Source organism: Dipteris shenzhenensis, chromosome 2 (assembly GCF_047967505.1).
Source record: "Dipteris shenzhenensis isolate YYH24624 ecotype China chromosome 2, Dip_SZ_1.0, whole genome shotgun sequence".
In the NCBI taxonomy this organism is placed as follows: domain Eukaryota; kingdom Viridiplantae; phylum Streptophyta; class Polypodiopsida; order Gleicheniales; family Dipteridaceae; genus Dipteris; species Dipteris shenzhenensis.
This window is the reverse complement of record NC_141597.1, coordinates 63,943,594-63,971,039: the sequence shown is the minus strand read 5'-3', so window position 1 is coordinate 63,971,039 and position 27,446 is coordinate 63,943,594. Positions and strand designations below refer to the sequence as shown.

General features: G+C 43.7%; 1 protein-coding gene across 6 annotated transcripts in view; it reads right to left on the bottom strand.

Moving 5' to 3' along the window:
* Window positions 1-27,446, bottom strand: part of LOC147905161 (U5 small nuclear ribonucleoprotein helicase) — a 141,428-nt gene that overhangs the window by 8,199 nt on the left and 105,783 nt on the right. For 5 of the 6 annotated variants that reach the window (XR_015542739.1, XR_015542740.1, XM_087390662.1 and 2 more), the window contains 6 exons: window positions 15,776-15,898; window positions 15,583-15,672; window positions 15,323-15,448; window positions 15,151-15,213; window positions 14,942-15,030; window positions 14,688-14,778 (listed from right to left, as the gene is read on the bottom strand). Coding sequence is in view for 4 of the 6 variants with exons in the window: in XM_087390662.1 (XP_087246788.1) it covers window positions 14,688-14,778; window positions 14,942-15,030; window positions 15,151-15,213; window positions 15,323-15,448; window positions 15,583-15,672; window positions 15,776-15,898 (582 nt within the window). In the remaining 2 variants the exon portion in view is untranslated. The remainder of the gene's footprint in view (window positions 1-14,687; window positions 14,779-14,941; window positions 15,031-15,150; window positions 15,214-15,322; window positions 15,449-15,582; window positions 15,673-15,775; window positions 15,899-27,446) is intronic. The other variant, XM_087390685.1, reaches the window with a different exon arrangement.

The window sequence follows — 27,446 nt, the reverse complement described above, 5'->3', positions numbered from 1 at the left end:
TTGGTAGTCGGTGCATCAATATGACACTAATCTTGTGTCTCACAAAATCAAACTGAACTGAAAACTGAGACTCAAAACACAAAACCCGGTGCCGTGGTGGCTTTCCCGTGGGCTGCAAATATGTCCCGGATCTGTGGCTGTCAGGCTATCTCTTGCTGTGGAAGAGGACGTCGTATCCTCGACCTCAATATTCGATGGGCTATGTCAAGAGTGATGCCTCGTCTTTGGTGGTCCCCTCTAAGAAGAGCTAAGATAGACCAAACCTTGATCGTGCGTGCTATTGTCACGCCCCGTGTCACATGTGGTATCTACGTCTCTGGCTCGATAACCTTGAATCGCCTCTCCTTGCTGATCCACACTGCCCTCATGTCAGCTAGCTCCTCCTCCTCCAGCCCACTATGTCTTGGAACTGACTCAAATACATAGACATCTGTGACATGTCAATGTATTCAGTCTACCTCAGGCTCTTGCAACGTGGTCACCTCCTTTGGCTGACTAATCTGTCTTAGTAGTGTCTCTTTGTGCCATCGCATCTCCATCAGTGAGCCCAATGCAGGCCTAGCCGTGGAATTGGATCAACCATGAGAGTGGACCAAAGCCGTGCCCCTCTTGAAAGTGGCGATGGTATCGTCCCCAGACCTCATAGTAGGCTGAGCCTACAGATAAGAACTGCTCCTCTGTCTCAACCTGCCCTAGCGTGCATAGCCTCCAATCCACTTCTCTTTGGGTGTGCTTGTAGCTCTCCCTGCCTCAATCCTCAACCGATGGGACGAGACCCACATCTTCCCAATGGCAATCCTCAGTGCATATGAAACTCCTCTGTCCTCTAGGTAATGGGGCCTAATGATGAGATACTCTCAAGAAGTGGTCACAATAAAATTGGATCCAAGTGGGAACTCTTGCCCCCCCCCAAAAGTCCGAGACGTATGGAGCTGGAGGAGATGATGCCATTAATCTCATCTCATGGGATCAACTCAACAGTGCATCCATGCTGTACTGAAAGGGAGGAAAGCCGGTTGAATATCCAACTAGCAAACCACCTAATCCGCGTGCATACCATGTTGTGCTGATCCCACTCTCAACTAACCGTCTAGATGACTCTAGTGCCAGCCTCAACAATCTACAGATGGTTAAGGCTCAAACTTTGTGGAATGAATGTCATTGTTTGGAGCATGACATCAATCTGGAATAGTGTTTTGATGAACTCTTTCTGTACTATATGAGGGATTGAGGGCTTACTCCGAATCATCCTAGGCCCCATAATCACCTATAGCCTCTCAAATCTCCTCCAACCTGTCGCCGAGAGATCACTCTGCCAGTCAGTCACCGATATGTCACTCCCATAGAATGGTGCTGCATACATGGCTCTTAGCCTCAACAGTGTCTCAAAAAGCCCTCCCTTCGTCAGGGGGTCCTGGAAGTGTGCCTACAAGCACTATCTCACGAACGAGCAAGAGGTCCCTGCCCTCGTTGAGTTGTGTCCTAGCCACGTGAGTCATCGTGAAGATTGCCCCAAGATAGCTCTATAAGTGCACAATCTCCAACACACCTCCACGGTAAATCAAGTTGTGTTTATTAACCTCTACGAAAGATCAAAGGGTCCATTAGATTAAAAAGAAACCAAATACAATGAATGCTAAGGGTGGGGCTACTAAGCTTATGTCTGTGACAAGAAAAAAGTAATACATTGCGTTGTCACTACTACAAGAGAAACCCAAAAGGTGAAACACCAAGGAGGAAGTCCTTGGTCCCATACCAATCGATCAGCTGCCCACCCGAGCAACTAAACATATGTATGTTGACTGCGGGACCAACTCCACCTAATGACTGAGCAGAGACAAGAGGAGCTCTCTGACAGTGGATCGGAATCTTGTGGGGGCTGGCATGAGGAAGAAAATCAGTGATAGATCGCTACTTGCGCTCCTCCTATCCAAGTCCATCTCTCCTCTGTAGTCTCCTTGATGTAGCCCGCTGTCTGACAAGCATTGTCGTCACTCTGATGGTCTACTATCTCCCCACGTTGAAGGCAAAGGACATGTTTGCAGTCCTCATGCGAGTGTCCACCTGGGAATGGGTTTGCCGAGCTGTGCACTCTGGCTCTCTAGTGCTAATCATATCCTGTATGTGTAAAGCTGCAAGAAATCCTAGGCTAAATTGAAATCGGTGACAATCTACCCATCTTTATTCCCATGCCTACAAACCATCTGCGTGTCCGAGCATACCAGCTTCTCTAACCCCCCTCTATCTCCAAATCTGTGATTGTCGTCTAATAGGGTTCTGTCGGTCGATCCTATGCTATCCTCTGCGCTCATATGAGCTGATCTCTCAAGAAGGAAAACAGCCACACATAGATGATTCAGATGTGCCAATAATTCTCTGAGTAGACCAAAACCCCTTCCGAATAGACAATGATGTTGTCCACGTTCTCATAGTTACACAGGGCATTTGGATGCAAGGTGATCCTCAGTCTCAGTCTCTTGCATATCACATAAAGGACATATCTTTCTCACGTGGGAAGCTCTCTATCTGTCGTCTCAACCCATAGTTCATCTCAACTTGTAGCTCGTATGAAGAAACCGGAAACTGACCAATTGAGATCCTCAGTGAGATGAATCTAGATGTAGCCTAGTGGTTCAGTAAACCCATCCTCTAAGATTCATAAGCAATGATCTCTATAGAAACTGAGCTCAACCAAAGCTCAATGGGTGCTAACCACATGTTGCAAAAATTGTATTTTTGATATTTCTTGCTATTGATATTAATTTATTTTAGTCAAGTGTGACTATGGCAAAGTATTCCATAGAAGTGTACCGACACGACGGGGTCCTAGTGGATACTTGGTGTGGTTTAGTTGGGGACGACTAACTAGCCTGTGATTTGCCATGCTAGATGGTCAATATTGTGGGTGATTCCAAGTCCACAAATTTATGAGCCACTAAAAATTGCCCTCAAAGTATAATAATCAAACGCGCTCAAAGTACAATAATCAATAAAATTTGAGCGCGCAACAATTTCGAGCTTTTATACCTACTGGAAGTGCAGCATCTACCAGTATTCCAATTTCTGCTATGCCTTCTATTTCAGTTGCCACTTCCAATCTTGGAAAGGGCAAGAGACAAGCTTCCTTAGTTGCCACTTGGCACCCTGGCGGAAGGCAGAGGTAGATGATGCATTTAAGCACTTTTTTTATAGCGGTGACATTGCCTTAAATCAAGCCCGCAATCCTTATTTTGTGGATATGGCGAGGGCTATTGCACTAAAAACTGGAATACTGGTAGATGCTGCACTTCCAACAGGTATAAAAGCCACTTCCAACAGATGTGGTGATTCGTTCAATTGATTGTTAACAACTTATGTAATTGGTTGCTTGAGTACATGTAATGGAACAGGTGCCGAGGATTGAAACTAGTACGAGGATACCGATTGAGATGTTGCACAGTGCATAGCATATGGCCATGGGCCAATTTTACATTTGATTGGTATTGTATACCTTGAGCAATATATGTGATAGAAGTCATAAACTATTTTTAAAATAAAGCAAGCCCAAAGTGGCTTTGTAAAAAGAATGGGACGTGATTCAAGTGAGCCCAAAGTGTCTTTGTAAAAGTAATCTCCTACTTTGGAGAAAAGGATGCTTTTGGATGTACTACTTTTTGCTCTTTGCCTTGGAATATGCAATTATAAATACTCTAGATTGGAAGCAAGAGCCACCATCTAAAGGGGGTAAATTGGACCCCATGAGGCGTCGCTCTCTCTTTTCTCTCCCTTTTATCCCTTTGTTTATGTTTTCTTACGTGTTAGGAGTGCATAACAAAGGCATTAGCATATGTACTTCACCGCCAGACAATGTTCCTTTACGCTTAAAAGCATTGGCAAATGCATCTAAGCAAGATGTTCGAGCTTTTATACCTGTTGGAAGTGCAGCATCTACCAGTATTCCAGTTTCTGCTATGCCTTCTATTTCAGTTGCCACTTCCAATCTTGGAAAGGGCAAGAGACAAGCTTCCTTAGTTGCCACTTGGCACCCTGGCAGGAAGGCAGAGGTAGATGATGCATTTGGGCACTTTTTTTATAGCGGTGACATTGCCTTAAATCAAGCCCGCAATCCTTATTTTGTGGATATGGCGAGGGCTATTGCAGCTTTTCGTCCCTCCTACACACCACCATCTTATGAAGCCTTGAACCAAGATTTTAGAAGGAGAGAAGCAGAGCATAGAGCGAGATTTGAAGGTTGTCAAAGAGGAATGGAAGACATTTGGTGCTACCTTGATGGGTGATGGATGGAGTGATACACGTAGTCGATCTATTCAGGGCATAGTTGCATATTGCAAGGGCAAGTCATGCTTCTTGAAGTCCATTGATAACTCGGAGGGTGGAAAGACAGCAGAGAGGTTGGCTGATTTGTGGAGTGAATCTAATAATAAGGTGGCGGCTGAGCATATCATTGAATTCATAGCAGATGGAGAGAATTCCAAAAGGGCAGCAAGTCGCATTTTGGAGGCACGATATCCTAAGCTCACTATTAGTGCTTGCATGGCACATTGCTTGAATAACTTGCTGGAGGACATAGGGAAGCTTGCTTGGGTGCATCCAATAATTGATTTTGCAAAGGATATTATTGGTTTTATCACGCGACACCACTACATTCTTGCAGTGTATCGTAAGCTTGCCTCCAAAGACAACAATATGCAACTATGCCCTGAATGATTAATCTAGATTCTATTATCAATGATTATTCATGAATCATGATTCATCTATAAGATTCAGTATTGAATTTATGTCCCGAGTCCTTACTCCAAAAGCAATTGCAACATTTTTTAGTCCTGAATTCTAAGTTTAAGGTTTCTAATGTATAGGACAGTATGTCTGTTTATGGGTATGGTGACTACGCGTTCCCTTCTCGTTCACGTTCCCTAGGATTTGGGTGTTCCCATTCCCTAGGGGGTCGACGTTCCGTTGCCGTTCACGTTCCGTAGTAACTATGGACTGAGGGTCAAAGCACCTTAACTAATGCTAGAACTCTCCGATCGGAGTCAGTAATAATCTAGGTTGACCGGAGTCAACTTGCTTTGGCCAAAGCCAAGTCTTGTTGACCGAAGTCAACACTTTCTGACCACAGTGAGAGGTTCTTTGCTTAACCGTAGTTAACCCTCTTGGCACAAGCCAAGTCTTCCTAGCCGTGTAAGTATACTTAACCAGGAAAAAGTATCTTTGACCGAAGTAAATACTTTGACCAATAAAAGATAACTTTTTGAACATAATTAAATAAATGAAAGACTCTTTAATTATGCTCAAATAAATGGTCAACTAGAACTTTGACTTTGGAGTATTTACAACTTGGTGACACCCTCTCTAGTCTTGTCTTGATAAGCAAAGTCCCATGTGTATCTGCAGACTAGTCCAAGAAGCTTTCTCTCATTGACCATAAGGTACCATCACAGTTCCAAATGGTACAAACCAAGGTCTTGGTCATGCGAATCTCATAGACCCTGCATCACTATGCGGATGTGTCAACGGGCCCTTACCTAGGTCGGTCAAGGGCCAACCCTCGCCTATCACGACCTATTTGCCCTCCTTACGTGTGGCATCCCACCGCAGTAAGAGGGATCGCCTCTTCTCTACCTATAGAGGAGTAAGGTCCTCATCCGTGTAAACATTTGGATGGACCCATAGGGGGCTCGTAGGGATGCACACTTGTGCAATGCCGCTATGTTACGTCAGCCATATAGTCTGGTGTGGTTATGGTGAAGCGGGAAACCAGAGGGCTCGAGAATGCTTGGTTGATGGGAGCCTAGAGGGGGTCGGGGACTAGGAACTACTATCCTAGGCCTAGGCAAGAATGGGGAGTGCAATGTTAAGGCCTAAAGGGCAAAAAGGTACTAAGGTCCTTTATGGACATGTGGCACTCAGGTGGGCTCCAAGTGGCAAGCACTAGGTTCAGGGGAGATTCTAGAGAGAGGCTCCACAAAAAGGAAGAAAGAAGAGGGAGCACTCGATGAATCGTGGCTGGGTGGTGAATCAAAGTTGAGCCCTTATTTGTGGTCCTGTCTCATTGGTATCAGAGCAATGGTCGCACACGCAGAGAGCTAAGATGGGAAATTGGAATTTGGGAGTTCTACTGCAAGGTAGCGCAGGCGGCTGGTAGTAGGACTTTAGTGCAAGTCAGCAGGACATTATTGTGGAGGGTCGTGTAGGCAATCATATTGACGGTGGTCGAATGCTTTGCGAAGCGTATTAAAGGCACTACAATCAAGACTTAAGGCGTAGCAGGAGCGCTGTCGTGAAGGAGCCGTGGCTGCCGTGCAGCCATCATCGTTACTATGGGACCAACGCGGGTGTCAGAGCTTCAGATTTCAAGGAGAGAAGACTAGTCAGAGCCATTGTACGTGCGCAGCGAAAGCCTTGGTAAAAAGAAACAAACCTTGGCTGACGAAAGCTGTAAATTTTGATGAAACAAGCCTTGGAGGAAGATGAAAGCCGCCACGATCATTTCATAGAGTACACAGAGCAAATTTTTGACGTCGTGCGAGCTATGCACAGACAAGAAAGCTTGGATTGATTCTGACTAAAGCCACGTCTTTCAAAGTTCTAAGCCTTTGAAAAAAAAAGCCACCTCATGTAAGCCTTTTAAGCCCTCTCATTCTCTAAATTTCTCTTTCAAACACCAAGGACTTTAAAAGCCATTTCATCTTTTCTAAAGGCCCCTAACTCTTCCAACCTTCTTAGCCTTGCCAAAGTGAAACAAGAAGATCAAAGAATGGGTCGAGAAGTTCGAAGCAAAGAGTATAAAGGAGAGCGGGATCGGGAAGAAAGATCAAGAATTAAAAGTATGAGAGGACTGTTGGTAAACTGAAAGGAAAGAATAGAGTAAACACAAACTCAGAATACTTGCATATAGAATGAAGAAGAGTGAGGTCCTTATGTAGGCACCTCTTACAAGCTCACTGACATCACTGATGACTTCAGAGCTCCACAATCATCTCCTCAATCTGCTCCTAGATTCTCTCAATCATCCTATGTGGCTTACCACCACCTAACTGTGCTTATGGGCACCTAACTGTGCCTCTAGCACTCACACATAGAAACCAAGGTGTGCCTGAGGCATACACCTTGAGATATCCCAACAAACCCCCCCTCAAGGGAATGCCTCAAGCTATGTCAAGGATACAGCTAGCACAAGGTGTCTCATGCCATCTCATAGTGGTCATGGATCTATCAATGGCTAGGATCTCAAGCTAGCAAGGGTTCCCATGGGTGTAAGGTAAACAAAAGGGATACAAAAGACCTTCCAATGGTTATCTCCCCTGCATGTACATGCACACAATGTCTGCAGGAGGTACCATGGAGCAAAACACATACACATGGCCTACATCATAAGGTGACCAGAGGTGTTTACAAAGACACACAAAACATAATAGTTTATTTCATTCATTTTGGAGGACTATCCAAGCTGAGTACCTTGACTCAACATAAAAAGAGAGATCTGGAGCATACATAGAGATGATTTAAAAAGCATAATCTTCAAAGGATGCCTCATCTTGTGGAGGCACATCAACTGAAAGTAGATTGGCATTTTCTGTCTTTGAAGTTGCTTCCTTTTTGGCTCTGCAAAACTTCTCATGATGATTGTTTTTGCCACAGTGTTTGCATGGATTGATTTTGAAGCAGTCCTTTGAGAGGTGATTTGTCTTCCCACAATGATTGCAAGGTGTAAACTTGCCCTTCTGGATTTTTATGGCATAAGCTGTGTCATTGCCTTTCCTGAGCTCCATGTGCCTTTCTTCTTCTTGGAGAGCAGAGATAATACCTTCAAGATTAGGATTAGGAAGATTTTTCAAAGTGGTAACAATATGATCATAATCTTCAGGCATACTCTTAAGCAACACTGCCATAGCATCATCTGTAGTGATAGGAGAGTTGATAGAAGCAAGTTGAGTCATAGGACTCCGCATGTAATTGACATGGGCTGCCAAAGGAGTGCCACTAACCATCTTTAAGAGATTTTAAGTGATAATTTTGAGATGTGAGAGCTAGCACCAAAAATCATATCAAGCTTCTGCCAAGCTTCTAAAGGAGACTCTAAGTCAGAGATGTGATGAATATAATCATCTCCTAAAGCAAGAGCAATGATACCATATGCTTTCTCCTCTCTAGCGGGATCCCTTGCCGGGAGTGTCGGAGCTGAGGATTCTCCAGCATTGGAGGCTGTAGAAGAAGAAGTTGAAGTCGGTTTGACAAGTCCCTAGAGGTTTTCCCTCATCAATGCAAATTTCACCTTCATCTGCCATGTGTGGAAGCCCTTTCCATTGAACTTATCTATATTCAATATGGTAGCCATGAGAGGGTCTAACCCAGGTATTGGGTAGTGTCTTCTCTCTTACAAGGCTAGAATAACAACTGAAAGGCTTCAAAATATAAGCATTTAATGTAGCAAAGACTAGTGACCAAATTTCAATCAATGATGGTTTTTCTTACATGCTTCACAGAGGTGGCTAAATGAAAGCTTTCCAATCAAAACCAGGTGTAGCAACTCAAAGCAAAGCTGAAGCCACAGTTCTACTGATGCTATTGAAAACTTCAAAAAACTCAGAAATGCTAAAGTAGCATCTTATGTAGCATCACCTTCAAAAACTTTTCAAAACTGTCAAAAACAAAGGACTGAACTTGGAGGGCTTGTATCTCACTCTCCAGAGCAAAGAAAAAGGGGGTTTCTGAGGCAAAAGAAAGCTTATATACCACAGAAGGTCCACTAAGGAGAAGGGGCGCAAATCCGCGTCAGAGCGCCATAGCTTGCCTCTTCATTTTCGACTGGTTTTTCCCTGTTTTCAGCTTGAATATGCAGCCATTGCTGCTCAGATTTCAGCACAAGATAGCTCAAGGTATGGAGAAGCTCCCTCTGAAAGGAATTAGAGAAGCATGGAGCAGTCTCAGAGAAAACGCAGGAAGAAGAGTCGACGATCTGCGTGAAATGACGACGAGCAGAGGCAGTGATTCGTTAATTTCTTGCAGCCAAGGGTTCGCCCCTTCGAGGTGTATCTCCAGCAGGAAGGGCGTGGAGAATGGCAGAGAAACGGAGGAGAATAGGCTTAAGCAAGATTTGGGAAGAAGAGAAAGAGATGGTGAAGAAGAAGATGATGTGGCAGAAATGGGATCAAGGGGGATCAAATGGCTCTGATACCATGTTGGTAAACTGAAAGGAAAGAATAGAGTGAACACAAACTCAGAATACTTGCATATAGAATGAAGAAGAGTGAGGTCCTTATGTAGGCACCTCTTACAAGCTCACTGACTTACCACCACCTAACTGTGCTTATGGGCACCTAACTGTGCCTCTAGCACTCACACATAGAAACCAAGGTGTGCCTGAGGCATACACCTTGAGATATCCCAACAAGGACGCGTCGATTTCAAAGACAAATCCAACGCCTCAAACAAATATCAGGGAAGTGGGCATCACATTTTTCTCTCTGACATAAAGCGCTTTGCTTTATAATTTCTGAAAAATACACCTCTGTAAAATGACAACTCCACAAAGGGATGATATGATTAGGGAGGCCAAGGAAAGGGCTAGAAAGGGAAAAGCAAGAGGAAACACATGAGGTACAAATTGAAAATCAAGAGGATAACGTGGAAATGGAGAACATAGACTACAGTGATTATGGAATTCCGTATACGGAATTCACTAAACTTGAAACTCGAACGCAAAATATAGAAACACAGCTAGAAGCAAGTCTTTCCCTTGGAAATAAAGCCTACAAATGATGGATGAGAGCCTCAGGGAAAGTGATAGAATTCCTATGTATTGGATTGAGTTTGAACAAGCCTTCCTTAAAGAGTGTTTACCGGAAATTGAATTAGAAAAAGCGTGGGAGGCTTGGGATAATTGTACTATGGGTAAAAACACTCTAGTCCAGTACATAGCGAACTATAGGGAGGCAGTCCTTAAGCTGAAGGGAATTGATGAATTCCAAAAAACAAGGGGTTTCGTGAGAGGTCTTAAAGACACTTATAAGGTTGAGGTGAAAAGAAATTCTCCTTAAACCTTTGAGGAAGCTATTAAGTATGCCCAAATATACGATGATACGACGAAAAATTTTGGTACACCATGATACATGATGTAGAGGTGGATATTCAAGGTTATCACGATGCCTTGGATTTCCAAATCATGCATCTCGACCGAACAGATGTAGTGCTTGGTCGAGAATGGTTGTATAGTCTTGAGCATAGCTTACAGAGGAGTTATCTTAATAACTCCATTATGTTTGAAGAAGAGGGTAGAGTCTTCCACATTCAACAAGAACATGATGTACCTGACCCTCCTCTTATTTGTTCGATGGAATTGGAACAACTGCTACACTAAGAAGAATGCGAGATATATCTCTGTGAACTTACTTTTATTGGTGATTTTATGTCTTCTGCATCGGAAAGAAGTAATATTATTTTTTATAATGTTAAAAAGTATAAATCTTCTTTCAATGATTTAATGTTTGAATTTAAAGATGTTTTTCCGTCTGATTTACTTGATGGTTTACCTCCTGAGAGAGAAGTAGATCATAAAATAGATTTAATTCCCGGATCTACCCCTGTTTGTAAACCCCCATATAGGCTTAGTCAAACGGAGAACGTAAGGTGGAAAGACAATTAACGGATACCTTAGGAAGGGCCAAATCCAACCAAGTAGCTCACCTTGGTCTACACCAATTTTACTGGTAAAGAAAAAGGATGGTACTATGCGTTTATGCATGGATTACCGAGCACTAAATAAAATCACCATAAAAAATAAGTATCCTATGCCTCACATTGATGAGCTCTTTGATCAATTGCAAGGGACAAAATACTTTACTAAAAATGATTTAAGATCAGAATATCACCAAGTACGAATTAGGGAAGAGGATGTCCCTAAGACATCATTTCGAACTAGGTATGGGCATTATCAATATAAAGTAATGCCATTTGAATTAACAAATGTCCCTACAACTTTTATGACACTTATGAATAGTATCTTAAGGCCATATCTAGAGAAATTTGCTGTAGTATTTTTTGGAACATTTGTTCCAACTGCTTAGAGATAATTCAATCTTTGCTAAAGAATCCAAATGTGAATTCTTTGCAAAAGAAGTAAAATACTTGGGACATATAATATCCCAAGAAGGGATTCATATGGACCCTGACAAAGTAAGGGCCATATTAGAATGGCCACATCCTACAAATCTAGAACAATTACATATATTCTTAGGTTTTGTTAGGATTCTATAGGAGATTCATCCAGGATTATGCTAGGATTGTTGTGCCGATGACAGACCAGCTTAAGGGGAAGGGAAGCACCTTCATATGGGATGAACCTCAAAAGAGAAGTTTTGAAAAATTAAAAGTAGCTATAGCGGTAACTCCTGTCTTAAAAGTAGTGGATCCCAATGAACCATTCGTGGTTGAGACGGATGCCAGTGATTTTGCTGTCGGGGCAGTATTTATACAAAAAGATCGACCAGTGACTTTTGAAAGCAAAAAGTTAGATCGTGCCCAATGGAATTACTCGGCATATGAAAATGAACTATATGCTATAGTCTATGCTTTAAAAAAGTGGAGGCACTACTTATATGGTGCAAAATTTGAGATCATCTTTGATCAAGAGAGCATTAAGTGGATTTGTAATCAGCCAGAGCTTAAAGGTAGAAAAGCTAGATGGGTTGAGTTAATGCAAGAGTTTGATATACGATTGACATATAGGAAAGGGAAGTTCAATGTGGTAGCAAACTCTCTTAGCCAAATGCAAATTGTTAATGAATTGAGTTTTACTCCATTCCAGAATGATTTCCTAGAGTTTTTAAAGGGAAAATGTGAGTTTGATCCTCACTTCTTTGAAATATGGAAAGCAATTAGAAATAGGGATCCAACTAATCGAGAGGCTTTCACTGAGAAGTCGCATGGAAATGGCGACACACCACAAGTTGGTGATAAAGGACTCAAGTGGAAAAAATATACTATTGAAGATGGCTACCTGCTCTATAAGGATAGAGTAATGACAATTCTTTTTGAATATCATGATAGTCCAAGTGTTGGACACCCGGGAATTCAGAAGACATATGTGCTTCTAAAAAGACAATTCTTTTGGTCTAGAATAGGTAAGGACGTCCAAGATTATGTACTGAAGTGCCAAAAATGCCAGGTCAATAAGGTTGAATGCCTTAAGGTAGGAGGTCTCCTACACCCATTGGAGATTCCTTCTGGCAAATGGGAAAGTATCTCCATGGATTTCATTGTGGGATTACCTAGGACACAGAGGGGGCACAACTCAGTGTGGGTAATTATGGATCGGTTGACCGAGATGGCTCATTTTATTCCTGTCAGTGAAGATGTTAAAACTCCAGAATTAGCTAGGCTATTTGTGGAGCATATCTATGGACTGTATGGGCTACCAGTCGATATTCTTAGTGACCGGGATAGCAAATTTAACAACCATTTTTGGAGAGCTGTGTTTAAGAGGTTAGAAACTTCATTGAATATGAGCATCGCAGATCATCCACAGAGTGATGGTCAAACTGAAAGGGTCAATCAGATCCAAACATATATAAGTAAACCGCAAACTAATTGGGAACAGTATCTACCCATATTAGAATTTGCATATAACAGTGCCAAACATTCAGCTATAGGTTTTAGTCCATCCATAATGATGTATGGATTTCAATCAAGAGCCCCAATAACCGTGGGACTCGAAAAAGAGAAGGTTCAAGCAGCCAAAGACTTTCTTGAATATATGAATCAAACGCTTAGGTTAGCTAAAGATAGCATAAGAAGAGCTCAAGATAGAGCACGAAGTTATGCAAACCCCACCGTAGAAAGTTGGAGTTTGAAGTAAATGAGAAAGTCTATCTTAAGGTACCTGAATCTTCAAAATCTCTAAAGACAAGTAAATGTCTGAAGTTGTCTCCTAGGTATTGTGGACCATTCACAATACTTAAGAGGACTGGAGAACTTGCTTACAAATCAGCCTTACCTGAGGGATGTAGAGTACATCCAGTTTTTCATGTTAGTAGGCTAAAAAGAAAGTTAGGAGATGATGATAATCTCATTGGAAATAAAGTCCTAGTTGAACTCAACCCATAGTGTACAAATGCGACCCTTCCAAGGAATGCCCTCAGCCCGATGCCCTCAGCCCGTCTGGCCTCATAGAATTGGGGGGGCGAGGGGGCGCCAGGCGGGTCGATGAAACAAGTTCTATATGTGTAACTGTGCAAGATCTTTCCAAATGACATGCTTTCCCTCATGCTAAGTGAACAGCTATCTTTCCATGTGGAGTCTAAGACTCAAACCATATGCATGTTCAAGCATACAAACATCAATGATCACCCTTGGCTGCTCTAGAGTGGATAAGGCCCACCATGGTAACATGCATCATCCTAACATCGTGGAACCGAAATCCTTGACTCAATGGAGGTTTGTGATCACCTAGAATGTTGTTAGTTGAAATGGGGCCACTCCGAACTCAGCCAAGATGATATGGTGTGGGCCCGACGACTTTTAGTAAATCATTAGTGCAAGCAATAGAGCTTGGAGCCTCTCCACTTGAGCCCAATCCACCTCTAATAGGTCAGGTCCACCGTCCAAAGCATGGCTTACTATACACACTAGCTCGGCACACCACAGAGTCAAAGAGAAGAGACTTGGTCCGGGGGTCCTCGAAATGAGAGTGAAAGCACTGGCGCTCAAGCTTGGCAAATGCAACATACCCCTTCTGGATCGGGCCTGCATAGCTGGTCTCATTGTGAAGATCAGGCTGGAGAAGATCACTACCAGATATGTATAAGACTCAGCGATCTCTACTCGATCGGGCCTGCATAGCTGGTCTCATTGTGATACCCCTTCTCGATTGGGCTTGCATAGCTGGTCTCATTGTGAAGATCAGGCTGGAGAAGATCACTACCAGATATGTATAATACTCAACGATCTCTACTCGCAACCCGTTGAAAGTGATCTGCTTTTTATGCATGACTGCCCTGGATGTGTTGAAGTTGATGACCTGGGTTTACCAAGATTGACCTTCAAATCATCTGTCTCACAAAGGTATGAAGTGCATCCAGATGTTGCTGGAGACCCTCAGCTAAAGAGGAGATAAGACGACATCGTCTGCGTAGAGGAGAATCTGAACCAAAGAGCCAACTAGAGATGAGCCTGCAGTTCCTAGTGTCTTGATGAATGTCCCAAGCTCATCGATGTAGAAGGAAAGAAGGTGAGCTGGAAAAGAAATAGAAGAGAAGCTGGGCCTCAGCTAGGAACTTCAAAGGTTTTACACACATGTAGTTTCAAAACTTGAGTCAGAGCAAGCCGAATGACTTGCTTTTTTACACTTTCTTGATAGCTTCGAGCTCGCATGTCAAGCACTGCCAATGCTAGGCTAAGCCTATTCCTGCATGTGAGTCATTTAGGTTCAAAAGGATTAATTTCCTTCAATGAGGGGTTGTATTTCTTTATTAACCGTCCCAGAAATTAGAAACATTCTACATGTTTTATGGCTTATCTATTATTCTGATTCAGCTGTAACGTGTGATAGCAGGCCTACAACTCTTCAGATGACAGTAACAATCCACTTCAACTCAAAAACTGAACAAGAATTTTTTACACATAATTTTTTTGGGGGGTTAAAATAATGGTTATTGAGCATAATTCTCCAACCTACAGCTGTGCCTAACCTGAATATGGACCTCAAGAGGAACGGGCCGGACACTCGGTTTAAAATTGAAAAGCCCCACGTCACTGATCCCAAGCCAATTTGCAAGGTCACTGAGCTCAAAATCAGAGTATTAGCACAAAGTTCTTCATTTGAATGACCAATGTCATCTTTTGTACATCCCGTTTATGTCAGCCGATCATTCAAATAAATTACAGAGAGAAAACGAGGACATAATTAGCAATTTATGCTGAGAAAAGGACAACTGATTCTTGCCGAGCATTTGCAAGTGCTGTTGACAGCCCGACAAACCGAATCGGATTTGCTGTTTGTGAAGATATATACCTCATTCTTGATACAATCACCTGCACATAGGACATCCTTTGAAGCATCAGTCTTATCCATACCACTTTAGAGTAAAGGATTCAAGTAAACTTTCCCAACAGCATGCTAAAGTCTGGCCATTGTAATATTCTGAATCATGCCTCAAGGATAGGTCCACGATCTCCTCCAAGAAGATGAATCTCATCTATTATCATTAAGCCCACCTGCTCCACGAGACAGTCACACTTTAGACGTACTTCAGGAACAAAAATACAAAAGGAATTTGAATTCAGCTTACAAAACAGCAGCAACCACCATAAGCAGGCTGCAAACCTTTGTAACGTAACTACGACTGTTCCAATTTCGACTTATGCCATCCCATTTCTCTGGTGTTGAAACAATGATATCCGCAGAGAGCAAAGCCTTCAAGTCAGGTGTAAAGTCTCCTGTAAGCTCCACCTGTGACATGCTTATTCCTGTCAAAGCTGTATGGCATTGTTTGCTATCTCACAGTATCACAATTTGGAGCACAATCATGTGCCACTCTTAAAAATAATTCAAATGGGTTGCATGTAAAATTCAGCCAAAATCACCATCCGTTTGTTGAGTAGCTTTGTGAGGCCTTTTTTCCAGTCCTCAATTCTTTCTTTCACCAGAGCCTTCAATGGAGCAATATATATCACCTGCAGTTGTATCCAGGTATGGTTTGTTAAAACCTGCTTACGAATTGCTACCAATATCACTATCGCCTCGTTATTTTGTATAAATATATTTAAAATAGCATACCTTCATCTCTGGTTGAGTATTGAAAAGATGCAGAATCGCAAGTTCTGCAGAAATTGTCTTTCCACTCCCTGTAGGAGCCCCCAAGAGAACATTGCTATCTGTGTGGTACAGTGTGTGAAAAGCCTAAAGAGTTGCAATCCAAAAGTCATGAGATACTTCAAAAGAAAGCCCTTACTATGTATATGAGCTAATTCTTACAGAAAGAAAGAAAGAAAGAAAGTTTATTAAAGTCTTCAAAAGACCGATGGGTCTATGAGACTGTGAAAATCTTGATACAACAAGCTGTGGTAGGGGAGCTACTAAACGAGCATCCATACCGATGCAAAATGCAAAAATGCAGAATGGCAGTACTAAGTCCTAAGTACAACATAGTCATGTCGATGGTCGACTATATATCAGTCTCAACATCGTCATCAATATCATCATCATCAGCAGCAGCAGCAAGATATCAGGATGGATGAGGCGGTGGAGGCATGAAGTCAGCAATAGAGTGTTGTTGGCCACTCAGAGGTTCGGTCCTGGCAGTCTCCTGGTCATAGCTCTACGTCTGACCAGGGCTACTGTGACCCCCGTCGGTCGGGCTCCGACTCTAAAGAAGGAGGGGATGTCCCCAAGTGTGATTTGTGTGTCGACCCTCTGTCTGAGCTATCGGGTCACAGGCTTCGGGTCACGGTCATGTTGAGGCCTCGTCTCGTGGGGGTCCATGTGATCTAGCTGAAAGAACTCCGTGATAGAGCTCTGAGACGGATCAGCTGAGGAAGAAGTCTGCTCCTGTCTCTGTGCTCAAAGTATCCTCTCATGGTGTCTAAGTGCCTCATGAATGAAACCTGCCAAACACCGCTGGTCTAGGTAGGAGAGGAAACATGCCAAAATCCCATAACTACCTCTGAAGAGGCAGTGGAAACACCCTCGGATCTAATAGTACACAGGACACCTGAAGATGAAATGTTCCTCTGTCTCAACCTCCTGCATGTCACATAGTGTGCATATGCGCCTCTCCTTGGGTAGTCGCTCTGCTCTGCCGCTCTCGATGCGAAGTCTATGTGAAGAGACCCGAAACTATCCAAGAGAGATCCTCAGCGAGGGGGGTAGGTGAATCTGTGTGTATCTTGCTGGGTCAATGAAACCCTCTGCTGTGATATGTAAGAAGTGATCTCTGTTGAAGCTAAGCTTCACTGGGAGTTCACTCGGTCCCAACCAGGTCTAAAATATGTGTAGCTGTAGTAGATCCTCACGGATAACCTGGCTGACCTCGTGTGATAAGAGGGGAGAAAACGGAGCATCCATGTTGTACTGGAAGGGAGGTAGTCTATCCATGTGGAGCCCCAATCGCTCAAACCATCTCTCTGTACATGCATACCAGCACCTCTGGTCTCCTCCTGCTACAAGTGCCATAGAAGAGGATAGAGCTACCCATGGTAGCCTGCTATGCCCCGAGGTATAATCCCCATATTCCCTAACTCGGTACAGATATGTGATGACCTGAATTACAGCATCTAGCTGTAAAGGGGGTGACCCAAACTCAGCCTGAATGATCTGGTGAGGAACGGATGACTCACCACGAATCATCCGTGATAACATGAGAACCTGTAGCCGCTCCACATGGGCCCACTCTGTATCCGACAAGTCTGGCTCCCAACAAGGGCTGCCGTACACCCCCGCTGGGCGAGCCAGGGAGTCAAAAAGCAACCCCTTGGTGCGTGGATCCTAAAAGTGCGAGCGGAAGCACTGCCTCTCTAGTCTGGCCAATGAAGCATACCCTCTACTCAAGCGTGCCTACATCGCGGGTCTCATAGTGAAGCTGGGTCCGGAGAAGATAACCCCAAGATAAGTATATGGTGAAACTATCTCAACAGATGACCCCGCAAATGTGAACTGCTCTTGACGCATGATGGCTCGAGATGTATTGAAGATCATGACCTTGGTTTTACCCAAGTTGACCTTCAAATCATGAGACTCACAAAAGGACTGTAGTGTGTCTAGGTGTCTCTGAAGCCTCTCTACTGAGGAAGACAAGAGAGCCACGTCATCTACATAGAGCAAAATCTGGATCAGCATGCCCGCAAGAGAGCAACCTACACCCCCATGTGTCTGCATCACTATCTCAAACTCGTCAATGTAGAGGCCAAACAAGGTACGCGACAAAGGACACCCTTGTTTGACCCCGATGGTGCTCATGATCTCGCCTGTCTACCCGGATCTTGCCCGAACTCTTCCAGAAACTATCTCGTAAAGTGCAATGACAGCCCAAATGATCTCCTGGTCATAACCCAAGTCCTGTAGGCGCCGTATGAGGCAGGCTCTCGAAACCATGTCAAATGCCTTGCGAAAATCCACAAAGCAACAATAAACCCTCTGCTTCCGTGACCTCGCCTCCTCGATGATATATCTGAGTTTGAGAATGTGGTCCATGGTTCCATGATCACGCCAGAATTCAGCCTGTCCTGCTGCTCTAAGTCCTCGACACTCTGCAAGTCTGCTAACCTCAGAGTCAAGTACTGATGTATAAATCTTGGACATGACATGTCCAATCATAATGGTCCTGTAGTTCTCCAAACTCATGGGATCCCCTGCCTTGTGGATGGGTGAGATAGTGTTAATGGTCCAAGTGTGTGGAAATCCCAAACAAACAGCTTCATTAAAAAGCTTTGCTAAGATCGGGGCTAGGAGGTTAATCCCATATGCAATGAACTCAGTGCATAGCCCCTCATGATCCTTCGCTCGGCCATTATGAAGTTTCATTACGGCATCCTTTACCCCTCCTCTAGTAAAGAGGGCGGGACAAGGCATGTGTGAGAGGTTAGGGACTGGCTAATTTGGGATGTCATAAAGTGTGCATGCATAATCAAACCAGATCTGAGTGTCAGTGAGTGACGGAGGGGACCGTCCTTCTAGAAATCTCCGCTAGAAGTCCTTAGAGTTGTTACTAAACAAAATGTTCAGTAGCTCCTCCTCGTTCCAACGAACGAAGTCTAGTTTCTTCCTCCGTACCAGTCTACGGTATTCACGTAGCGTATTTGGTGCGCTCGGAAGACTGTTTTTGGTTTCGAATCAGAGTTGACGGCGTAAAGCCTCACACTCATCATCGTACCAACTATTACACGGTACGGTTTCAGGGGATGGTGGGCGGGTGGTGTGGGGGAAAGCGTGAATGGCAGCCTTATGTAGTGAGCGGGTGACAAGGACAGCACGATCCTCTAAAAGGGGTATGAAGTCAATATAAGCGAGAAGTATGTACAGACGGCCAGAGTAAGAAGGTGAGAGAAACACAGAGCTAACAGAAGTTGCATGCAGGCTGAGTTTGTCTCCATTCACTATTGATGTAGGAATACTAAAACGATGCTCAGGGAAGTAATGTCCAGCCAGTTGCAATGTAAAGCGATACAAAGAGGCAAAAAAATGACTAGAAACTAATTGGAGTACAACCAAAATGGAAAGATGAGGCCTGGAAAACCAGACTAACTAATGCACAGAAGAGAGAGCTAAATAGCCTACACCTACATGCCTTCCAAGTTCAACCAATAAATAATTGTAGCAACTATAACTGGAACTTCAAAAAAGGCAATAACAGATGCTGACATTTTTTTTACAACACAGCACATTAACATTAAGGGATAGCTGCAACAGATGCAGGATAGAGATGGGAAGTGGTGTTAAGCAAAAACAACTTTATTCTATCCTTAAGAAAACTTCTTTCAGGGTTTATAGAGATGTTTGGCCAAACTCTACTTAAAATAAGATCCCACAGTTTTCCATTTCTATAAAATTAATAAAAACAATCACAAACTCAGTCTTTCATGTCATGTCACCACTCATAAGGCCCTTCAGCCAAAGAGAAGAGTGACTCCTGCTGCCCTTGAGCTGCCCAACACCCTAGAGCCAACCCTGTCACTCTCCTTCCCATCACCAGGCCCCTCTCCACCAGCCCCTCTCTATCCCGCCCTCCTCTAAACCTTACTCGCCCCTCTCAGCCATAGTAGCCAGGGAATGGGAACGTTTCGCAAACGTCAACCTCCCGGGAACGGGAACACGACAGAATCCGGGAATGGGAATGTCCAGGAAACGCCTCTTCAGCATATACATTACTTTCCCATATCAATATGCTTTCAAGAAACATGATTTTCAGTTTCAACAAAGTGACTAGTCAATCTAGATTCAAGATAGTACAAGGGCAATGCCACTATGGGCACACATTGTACAAAATTCAAATCACATGAGACTCGAGAGTTGAATATATAGAGCTGCAAGCAAAATTGTCAATATATAAATGGCACATATGTCATAGCCTTGAGGGCCAAGGCTGAAAACCCTGAAATACAAAGGTGACGACTATAAGAAGCTGCAAGCAAAATTGCCAATCTAGAAGTGGCATACATATGTCATAGCCTCAAGGGCAGGTCTCAAATACAAAGGTGACTAGAGTATAGAAGGATGAAAGAAAAATTGCCAATCTGTAAATGGCATACATATGTCATAGCCTCAAGGACCAAGGCTGAACAGTAAAAAACTCAAGTCTCAAACAGAAAGGTGACTAGATAGTAGATGCATGATGCCACAAATAAGCAGTGTTCACTGTTCACTATGGACTCTGGAGAGTCGTCGCATCATGGTCATCCTGATTGAAGTCATCCCCATGTGAATGTTCCAGTTGCAATGGACCTGCCGAAGATTATGGATCATCCTCATCATGATCCCATCCAATGTACTCTTCACGAGATACTTGGTATTCATCTTGTGAAGCAACCACAAAATTCAAAGCAAACTCGAAGACAAGAAATTTGAAAGCTATGTGAAGCCCGTATCATTTCAAGGAGAACTTGGATTGAGTTGCTATTAAAGCAAATTTGTAATTCAAAATGTCCTCTACAACTTTGTGTTCTATAGCCCTTGATACAAGTGTTTTTAGATTGCGTAGAAACCTTCTCAAAAGAAGATGAAATCTAACACAAAATTCATCAGTGCTTGCTCATGAATTCGCTGAGTATTAGGAGGAGGAAAGGTGAGACTATAGGGTAAGGTTGCAATGAGATGCGCTATGTGGAAACCATGCCAGTGATATGTGAAAGCAAGGTAAAGAGGGAGAAGCTAGCGATTAGGAAAAGGGACATGTGAAGCAAGGGAAGCAAAGGAGAGGAAGAGCAAGAGAGAGGAGGGCTATTGGAGAAAGAGGAGGTGGAAGGAGATGGGAAAGAACTGAAGAAGGATAAGGGAGAAGGTGATATGCATGTGAGATAGAGGGAGGAAGGGAGCAAGTAGGCATATGGTAGAGATAGCAAGGACGTGGCGGACATGAAGTAGGAACGAGAGTATGTGTGAGTCGAGGGCTTCTAGAGGCTTTGAGAATTCACAAAAAAATTTGACACAGTTTTGGTACACTACCAAGTGAAAACCTACAGAGAGGCCGGTTGTTTATATAGAATTTGGATTCAAATATACAAGGTCGTCAATTTTTTGAACACCAAACTTCTTCTTTCCTGCAAGGTGAGCAAAGTTGCTCCATAGGCGCTCACAAGGAGAAGAACTAGCCCCTTAGCTCAAAATCCGGATGGCCAAGGACCGCAGCTCAGGAGTACCTGCATAATCCTCCCACCACAGGGCAGATCCCACTTTGAATCTGCCTCTCTGGGCATCATCATATCCAAAAACTCCATACTTTTTTCTGTAAAACGATAGCCGGTCCTTCACGAGTCGACGGACATCTACATCTAGAATTAAATGCTTTAATGTAATCTGGCACCCTCGCACCACCTCATGGTCTTGTTCTTGACCACACCCTTGAAACTCAGGGTCCAAAACATATGCAGCTGCATGCAAGGGTGAGTAGTAAGAATTCCAGCGCCACACTGCCATGTCACGAATCTCTGCATATCAGGGTCCGACACCAACAGATATTCTCAATCATTTTATCCATCCCCCATAAACCTTGCCAATGCAATCAAACAGTCTCATCAACTTGATTGCAGGACCCATAATTTGTAAAACATGCTCAACATCTCTCCAAAAGGCATCCGACAAACATGTCCTGCATTCCAATCCATTTGGTGAGTATGACTCACCCCATTCATTCCATTAATGAGACACCACAAGCTATCCCAAGGCATCCTTAACCTTATCAAGACGCTGCAACATGATAAAGTTTATGCAAAACGTGTATCCAAATATTTCAATGAGTCATTTACATTGTAGGTGTGAAAAACAGTAAGAATGAAGTGATAAACTTCACCACATTTTTGCACCTCTTTATGGTAGGATACACCCAAGCAAGGCTGCCTATGCTCTTCAATATTAAAACAAATGGGCCATGCAAGCAGAAACACAAATATGCGGGTATCTTTCTTCAAACAACCTGTCTGACGCCCTGATTGCAGGCTCAACATCAGCAACAAACTGTATAACACTTTCAGCCCCAACCTTTTCCATGCATTAACTCCACAAATTTGCCAACTGTTCTGCAGTCTTGCCACCCTGAGGATTATCAAGTATCTCCAAAAAGCAAGGCTTGCCCCTGCAATATGCAAGTGTGCCTAGAATAGACCTTCTCCTGGTATCACTCCAACGATCACTAATGAGTCTGACACCATATTGAGGCCACTCATCCTTGAATAGTTTCATGGCCTTTTTAACACTCTTTCTCACTTCCCAAAATCTTCTTACGCAAGGCCTCATACGTTGGAGGAGTGTAAGAGGGGCCGAAATTTGCTCTCTCCCCTTACCATGTCTGCAAAACATGGAGATCGTGCTGCATTCAATGCAATCTCACAACTATTTAAAAACGACCCACAGATTCATCTACTTGCATCTTCCTGCCTGGGTGCCATGTTACTTGCAAATTGGGCTGCATCCTCACTTTTCTTTCTTACTGCTGCGGTGATCCATCATGAGAGGAGGCTGACCCATGTAGGGATCGCAGAAGATGCACCACTAGCAAATAGACCTCAAATGGTACAAGAATCTGATCCATGCTAGCCCATATCCAGACCAGATTGTGCTCTAGAATCAAGTGTTCTAGGTTGTGGATGTTTAGATGCATCAAGAGAAGCTGCAAGGCCTCTAATTGAACCTTCTCAAACTCACGAACACGAGTGCAAAAAGTCACTCCTAACTTCTTCGCAGCCAAAAAAGGCGCTCACACCCTGGAACACCATACCTTTCCTAACAGCACTTCCACTTGCGTACTCCCTCAGAGGAGCTGTAGTTGCCCACACAATCCACCTCCAACCACTACTTCGATTGTGAATCCCCTCTTTCCTTGGACTTGGACGATTGAGCCATAGTGAGTCCTCACAACCATAATTCTTGGCTCTCCTTGGAGATGAGACAACATGGGAGGGGAATGAGCACTCGAGACTCGAGTCTCGAGACAATGAACATCTTTTTTTTAAAACAGCAGTGTCTTGCCTAAGAAGCTCCCACAAAATAAGGCGAGTGCACCTCGAAATTAGAGGAGAAAGCTAGAAAAGAAAAACAGAAGCATGTCCCACTCCTTGTAGGCCATTCTATGGGCTATCCATAGGTGCCACTTATTCCTTGGTATGTGCCTTGTAGGCCTAGTTATAGTCAGTTAGAACTATTGGTACAGTTAGTACATGTACCACCTAGGTCAGTGAGGACACTTAGTCCAATTAGGGCATTTAGCCCTAGGGTTTTTTCATATTGGCTCACTCTTGAGCCTCCACTTGTTGTTGCACCATTTTCAATACACCATCTCGTTTTTCTCCTTCTCACCTCCATTTTTGAGCTTCTATTGCTTGCCATAGCCAACAGTCGTATCACAGCAGGTCAGGGATTCACCCTCTAGCCATTTCCAGCCACCCAAAATTACATTTTGAACAGATGTCCCACAAAGGCATTGCAGACTATCACACTTTATGAGGCTTGGACAAGTCGTAAGCCTCACATTTCTCACATGAGGACTTTTGGATGCTTGGCCTATGCTCATGTGCCTTCATAGACACGCACCAAGTTGGATGATAAAGCTGTCAAGTGCATTTTTATTGGGTATAATTCAGAGAGCGAGGGCTATAAGCTCTATCAGCCCCACATGGGCAAGTGTTTTGTCAGTCGGGATGTTGTGTTTGATGAATCTACCACTATGCCTTTGCTAGACTGTCAAAAACAGCCCATTGTTGATGCCCCAGATATCTTTGACAGCTTGATGCCTTTGTTTCCATCCGATGCTTAGGATGATGTTCCATCTGAGGTTGTACCTCCTCCATTTGTTGGTCATTTACAGCCACATGTGCAGCCAGATATTCCGCCTGATATGCCTCTCATTGATTGGGACCATTTGCACAGGGCTCTTGACCAAGAAAAAGCTGAAATCTCGAAGCCTAAAAACGTCCCCCATTGGCTCCTTGACACATTAAAAGACATCAAACAAGATACTCCTTTGCCAGCCTGTACCAGAGCAGCTGTCCGGAAAGAGTATGCTAGTTTTTTTGCTTATGCTTTGGTTGCTACATCATGCAATGAAGAGCCTTTATGTCATCAAGATGCCTTTCAGAAGGATTGTTGGTTGAAGGCTATGAAAGCTGAATTGGATTCTATCCATCATAATAACACGTGGGAGTTGTGTGATTTGCTTCTTGGCAAGAATGCCATTGGACCTAAGTGGGTTTATAAAAATTAAACGGAAAGCTGATGCTTTAGTGGACTGTTACAAAGCCCGTCTTGTTGCTGAGGGCTATGCTCAACACCAAGGCATTGATTTTGAGGAGACTTTTGCTCCCACTTCCAGGATCACTACTATTCGCATTGTTATTGCCTTTGCTGCCCACTTTCATTGGGAGGTACATCAGCTTGATATCAAAACAACTTTCCTTCATGGGCATTTGCAGAAAGAGGTCTATGCTTCCCATCTTCCTGGCTTTGAGGTTGAAGGTTCTGAAAGCAAGGTATGCCGCTTGAAGAAACCCTTTATGGATTGAAGCAGGCACCTCAGGCTTGGTATTCCAGGAATCATACTCATTTGCTCACACTTGGCTTTCAAAACAGCCCTACAAAGGCTACTCTTTACATCCGCAAGCGTGGGACAGATTTGCTGATTTTAGTCATTTATGTGGATGACATGCTTGTGACTGGGACACATGCTCAACAAATTGCAGGATTTAAGCTTGCACTACTATCTGAGGATCCAATTTGCTAGCAGTGAGGGGGGCATTTTGATGCCACAATCCAAGTACATTGGACAGCTTTTGCAGCATTTTCAGTTTGAGGATTGCAAGCCAATATACACACCATTAGAGCCTGGTTTTCACTTCTCTTCTGAGGATGGCAGCGGTACATGTGATGTCACTCTTTATCAATAGGAAGTTGGTTGTTTGTTTGATCTACAATATGCTGTCTCACACTTGAGCAAATATATGCACAACCCATCTACGCACCATTGGCATGCCCTGAAGCGTGTCCTCAGATATCTCAAAGGCACTCAGCATTTAGGCTTTCTTTATGGGGCTGATACTTCACTTGTCATGCATGGAGTCAACTAATAGTGATTGGGCTGGTTGTTCAGACACTCGTGTGTAACATAGTAGCAACTGTTTCATGCTTGGTATCTCATGCGTGTCTTGGTTCAGCAAGAAGCAGAGTACGGTTGCTACTTCTAGCTCTGAAGCTGAGTACAAAGTAGCCTTTACAGCTACAATGAAGTGTGCTTGGCTTCGAAAGCTACTTGCAGATCTTTATGCATGTCAGACTGCTCCTGCCGTCATCTTCACTGATAGTCAGAGTGCTTTCGTTGTTGCACGGAATCCTGTTTTCCATGCTCGCACAAAGCATATTGAGGTTCACTATCACTATGTCAGAGAGTGATTATCAGCAAGTGATATTCAATTGTCTACGAAGACTCTACCTCGACCTTAGTTTGAGGCTTTTTCGGCAAGCTTTAAACTTAGTACCTTTTGTAACTTGATATGTTATACTCTGTACAATCATAGATTGCTATATCCCTATAGGATGAACATGTGCAATCATGACACTAGATATTCAGGTATCCTGAGCCGTGTCCATGATACTTCAGCCCATACTATGGAGGGGGATTTGTAGGCCAATCTATGGGCTATCCATAGGTGTCACTTATTCCTTGTTATAGTCAGCTAGGACTATTGGTACAATTAGTACAGGTACCACCTAGGTCAGTTAGGACACTTAGTCCAGTTAGGGCATTTAGCCCTAGGGTTTTGTCATATTGGCTCACTCTTGAGCCTCCACTTGTTGTTGCAGCATTTTCAATACACCATCTCGTTTTTCTCCTTCTCACCTGCATTTTTGAGCTTCTATTGCTTGCCATAGCCAATACTCCTGCCATGAAATAGGGCAAGTCGAAGCATGAAATCTCACCTTTCTCAGGCGTTCTCACATGCATGCTGCAGCAGCTGTTTGTCAAGTGTTGTGGCTCGGTTCGTCAAGGCTTGTGGAGATTTATTGGGCCATAGGCTTGGGAAAGGGGTGGAGGTTGGGCGAAGAGGTGTTGAGGTTGGGCAAGAGGTGTGGAGCCAAGAAAGCAGGAAAGAAAGAAAGACACAGCGGTGGGATTATTTTTGTTGCAGCTAATATCTAGAAGGGCCAGTAAATGACATTCCGGAACATTGCAACTATGCTTTGATGATAGAGGTGATCCGTGCTGAAGAACCCTAGTGTCTTGAAGAGGCGCAGGGTGATGATAGGTGGATGGAGGCTATGCAGTCGAAGTATGGCTCCATAAAGAAGAACAACACTTGGGACCTTGTGGATCAACCACCAATACGCAAGGTAATCGATGCCAAGTGGGTGTACAAGACCAAGTACAAGTCTGACAGCACGTTGGATAAGTATAAGGCTCGGCTCATGGCAAAAGGATTTGCACACGTACATGGCTTTGATTATCAGGATACTTTTGCTCCCACAGCTCGACTAACCACAATTCGCAGTGTTTTGGCTTTAGCAGCACAAGAAAGTTGGCCCATGTTTCAAATGGATGTAAAATCCACCTTTTTGAATGGAGATCTCAAGGAGGAGGTATACGTGGAACAACCACCAGGTTTTGTGATCCCTAGTTCAAAAGGTAAAGTCTACTTTCAAGGAATGTTCCCTTGCCGCCCAGGCGGAATGGCTAGCAAGAGTACTGGAATCAGCAGAGTCGCACTTCTATACCAATCATCTCTCAAAGGGATGGCTCGATGGAGCGTTAGCGACCCACACGCTAGATTCCGACGGATTTGGATCAGAAGCACATCTCAACAGGACACTTCCATCGTAGTCTACTATTTCCCCCTTGAAACCTCACATTTAACCAAGGAGCTCCAAGAGGAGAGTGAGACGTCACCGTACACAGCCCTATACCTAAATATGATGGACTCCTCGTGCGACAAGGAAGTCCTTCTTGGGGATCTCAATGCCAAAACAGCATACCACCATCGATCATTCACCTTCAGCATGACTCGATCATACTACCTCACATTGATTTAGATGAGGCAGGTATACCTCAAGTCTCTGTAGACAAACATGCCCCAATTACCTCATATGGGCACTCTTTCATAGATATGTCAGGACACATGGCTTGATTATCTACAATGATCTCGAGAGATGGCCTTCTTCATGCAGATTCAAGAGGTTCCAATGTAGTTGACTATCTCATGGGATCCTCTGCCTTTACCTCTCACATCTCAAATTTCTCCATCCCACCGCCACCACC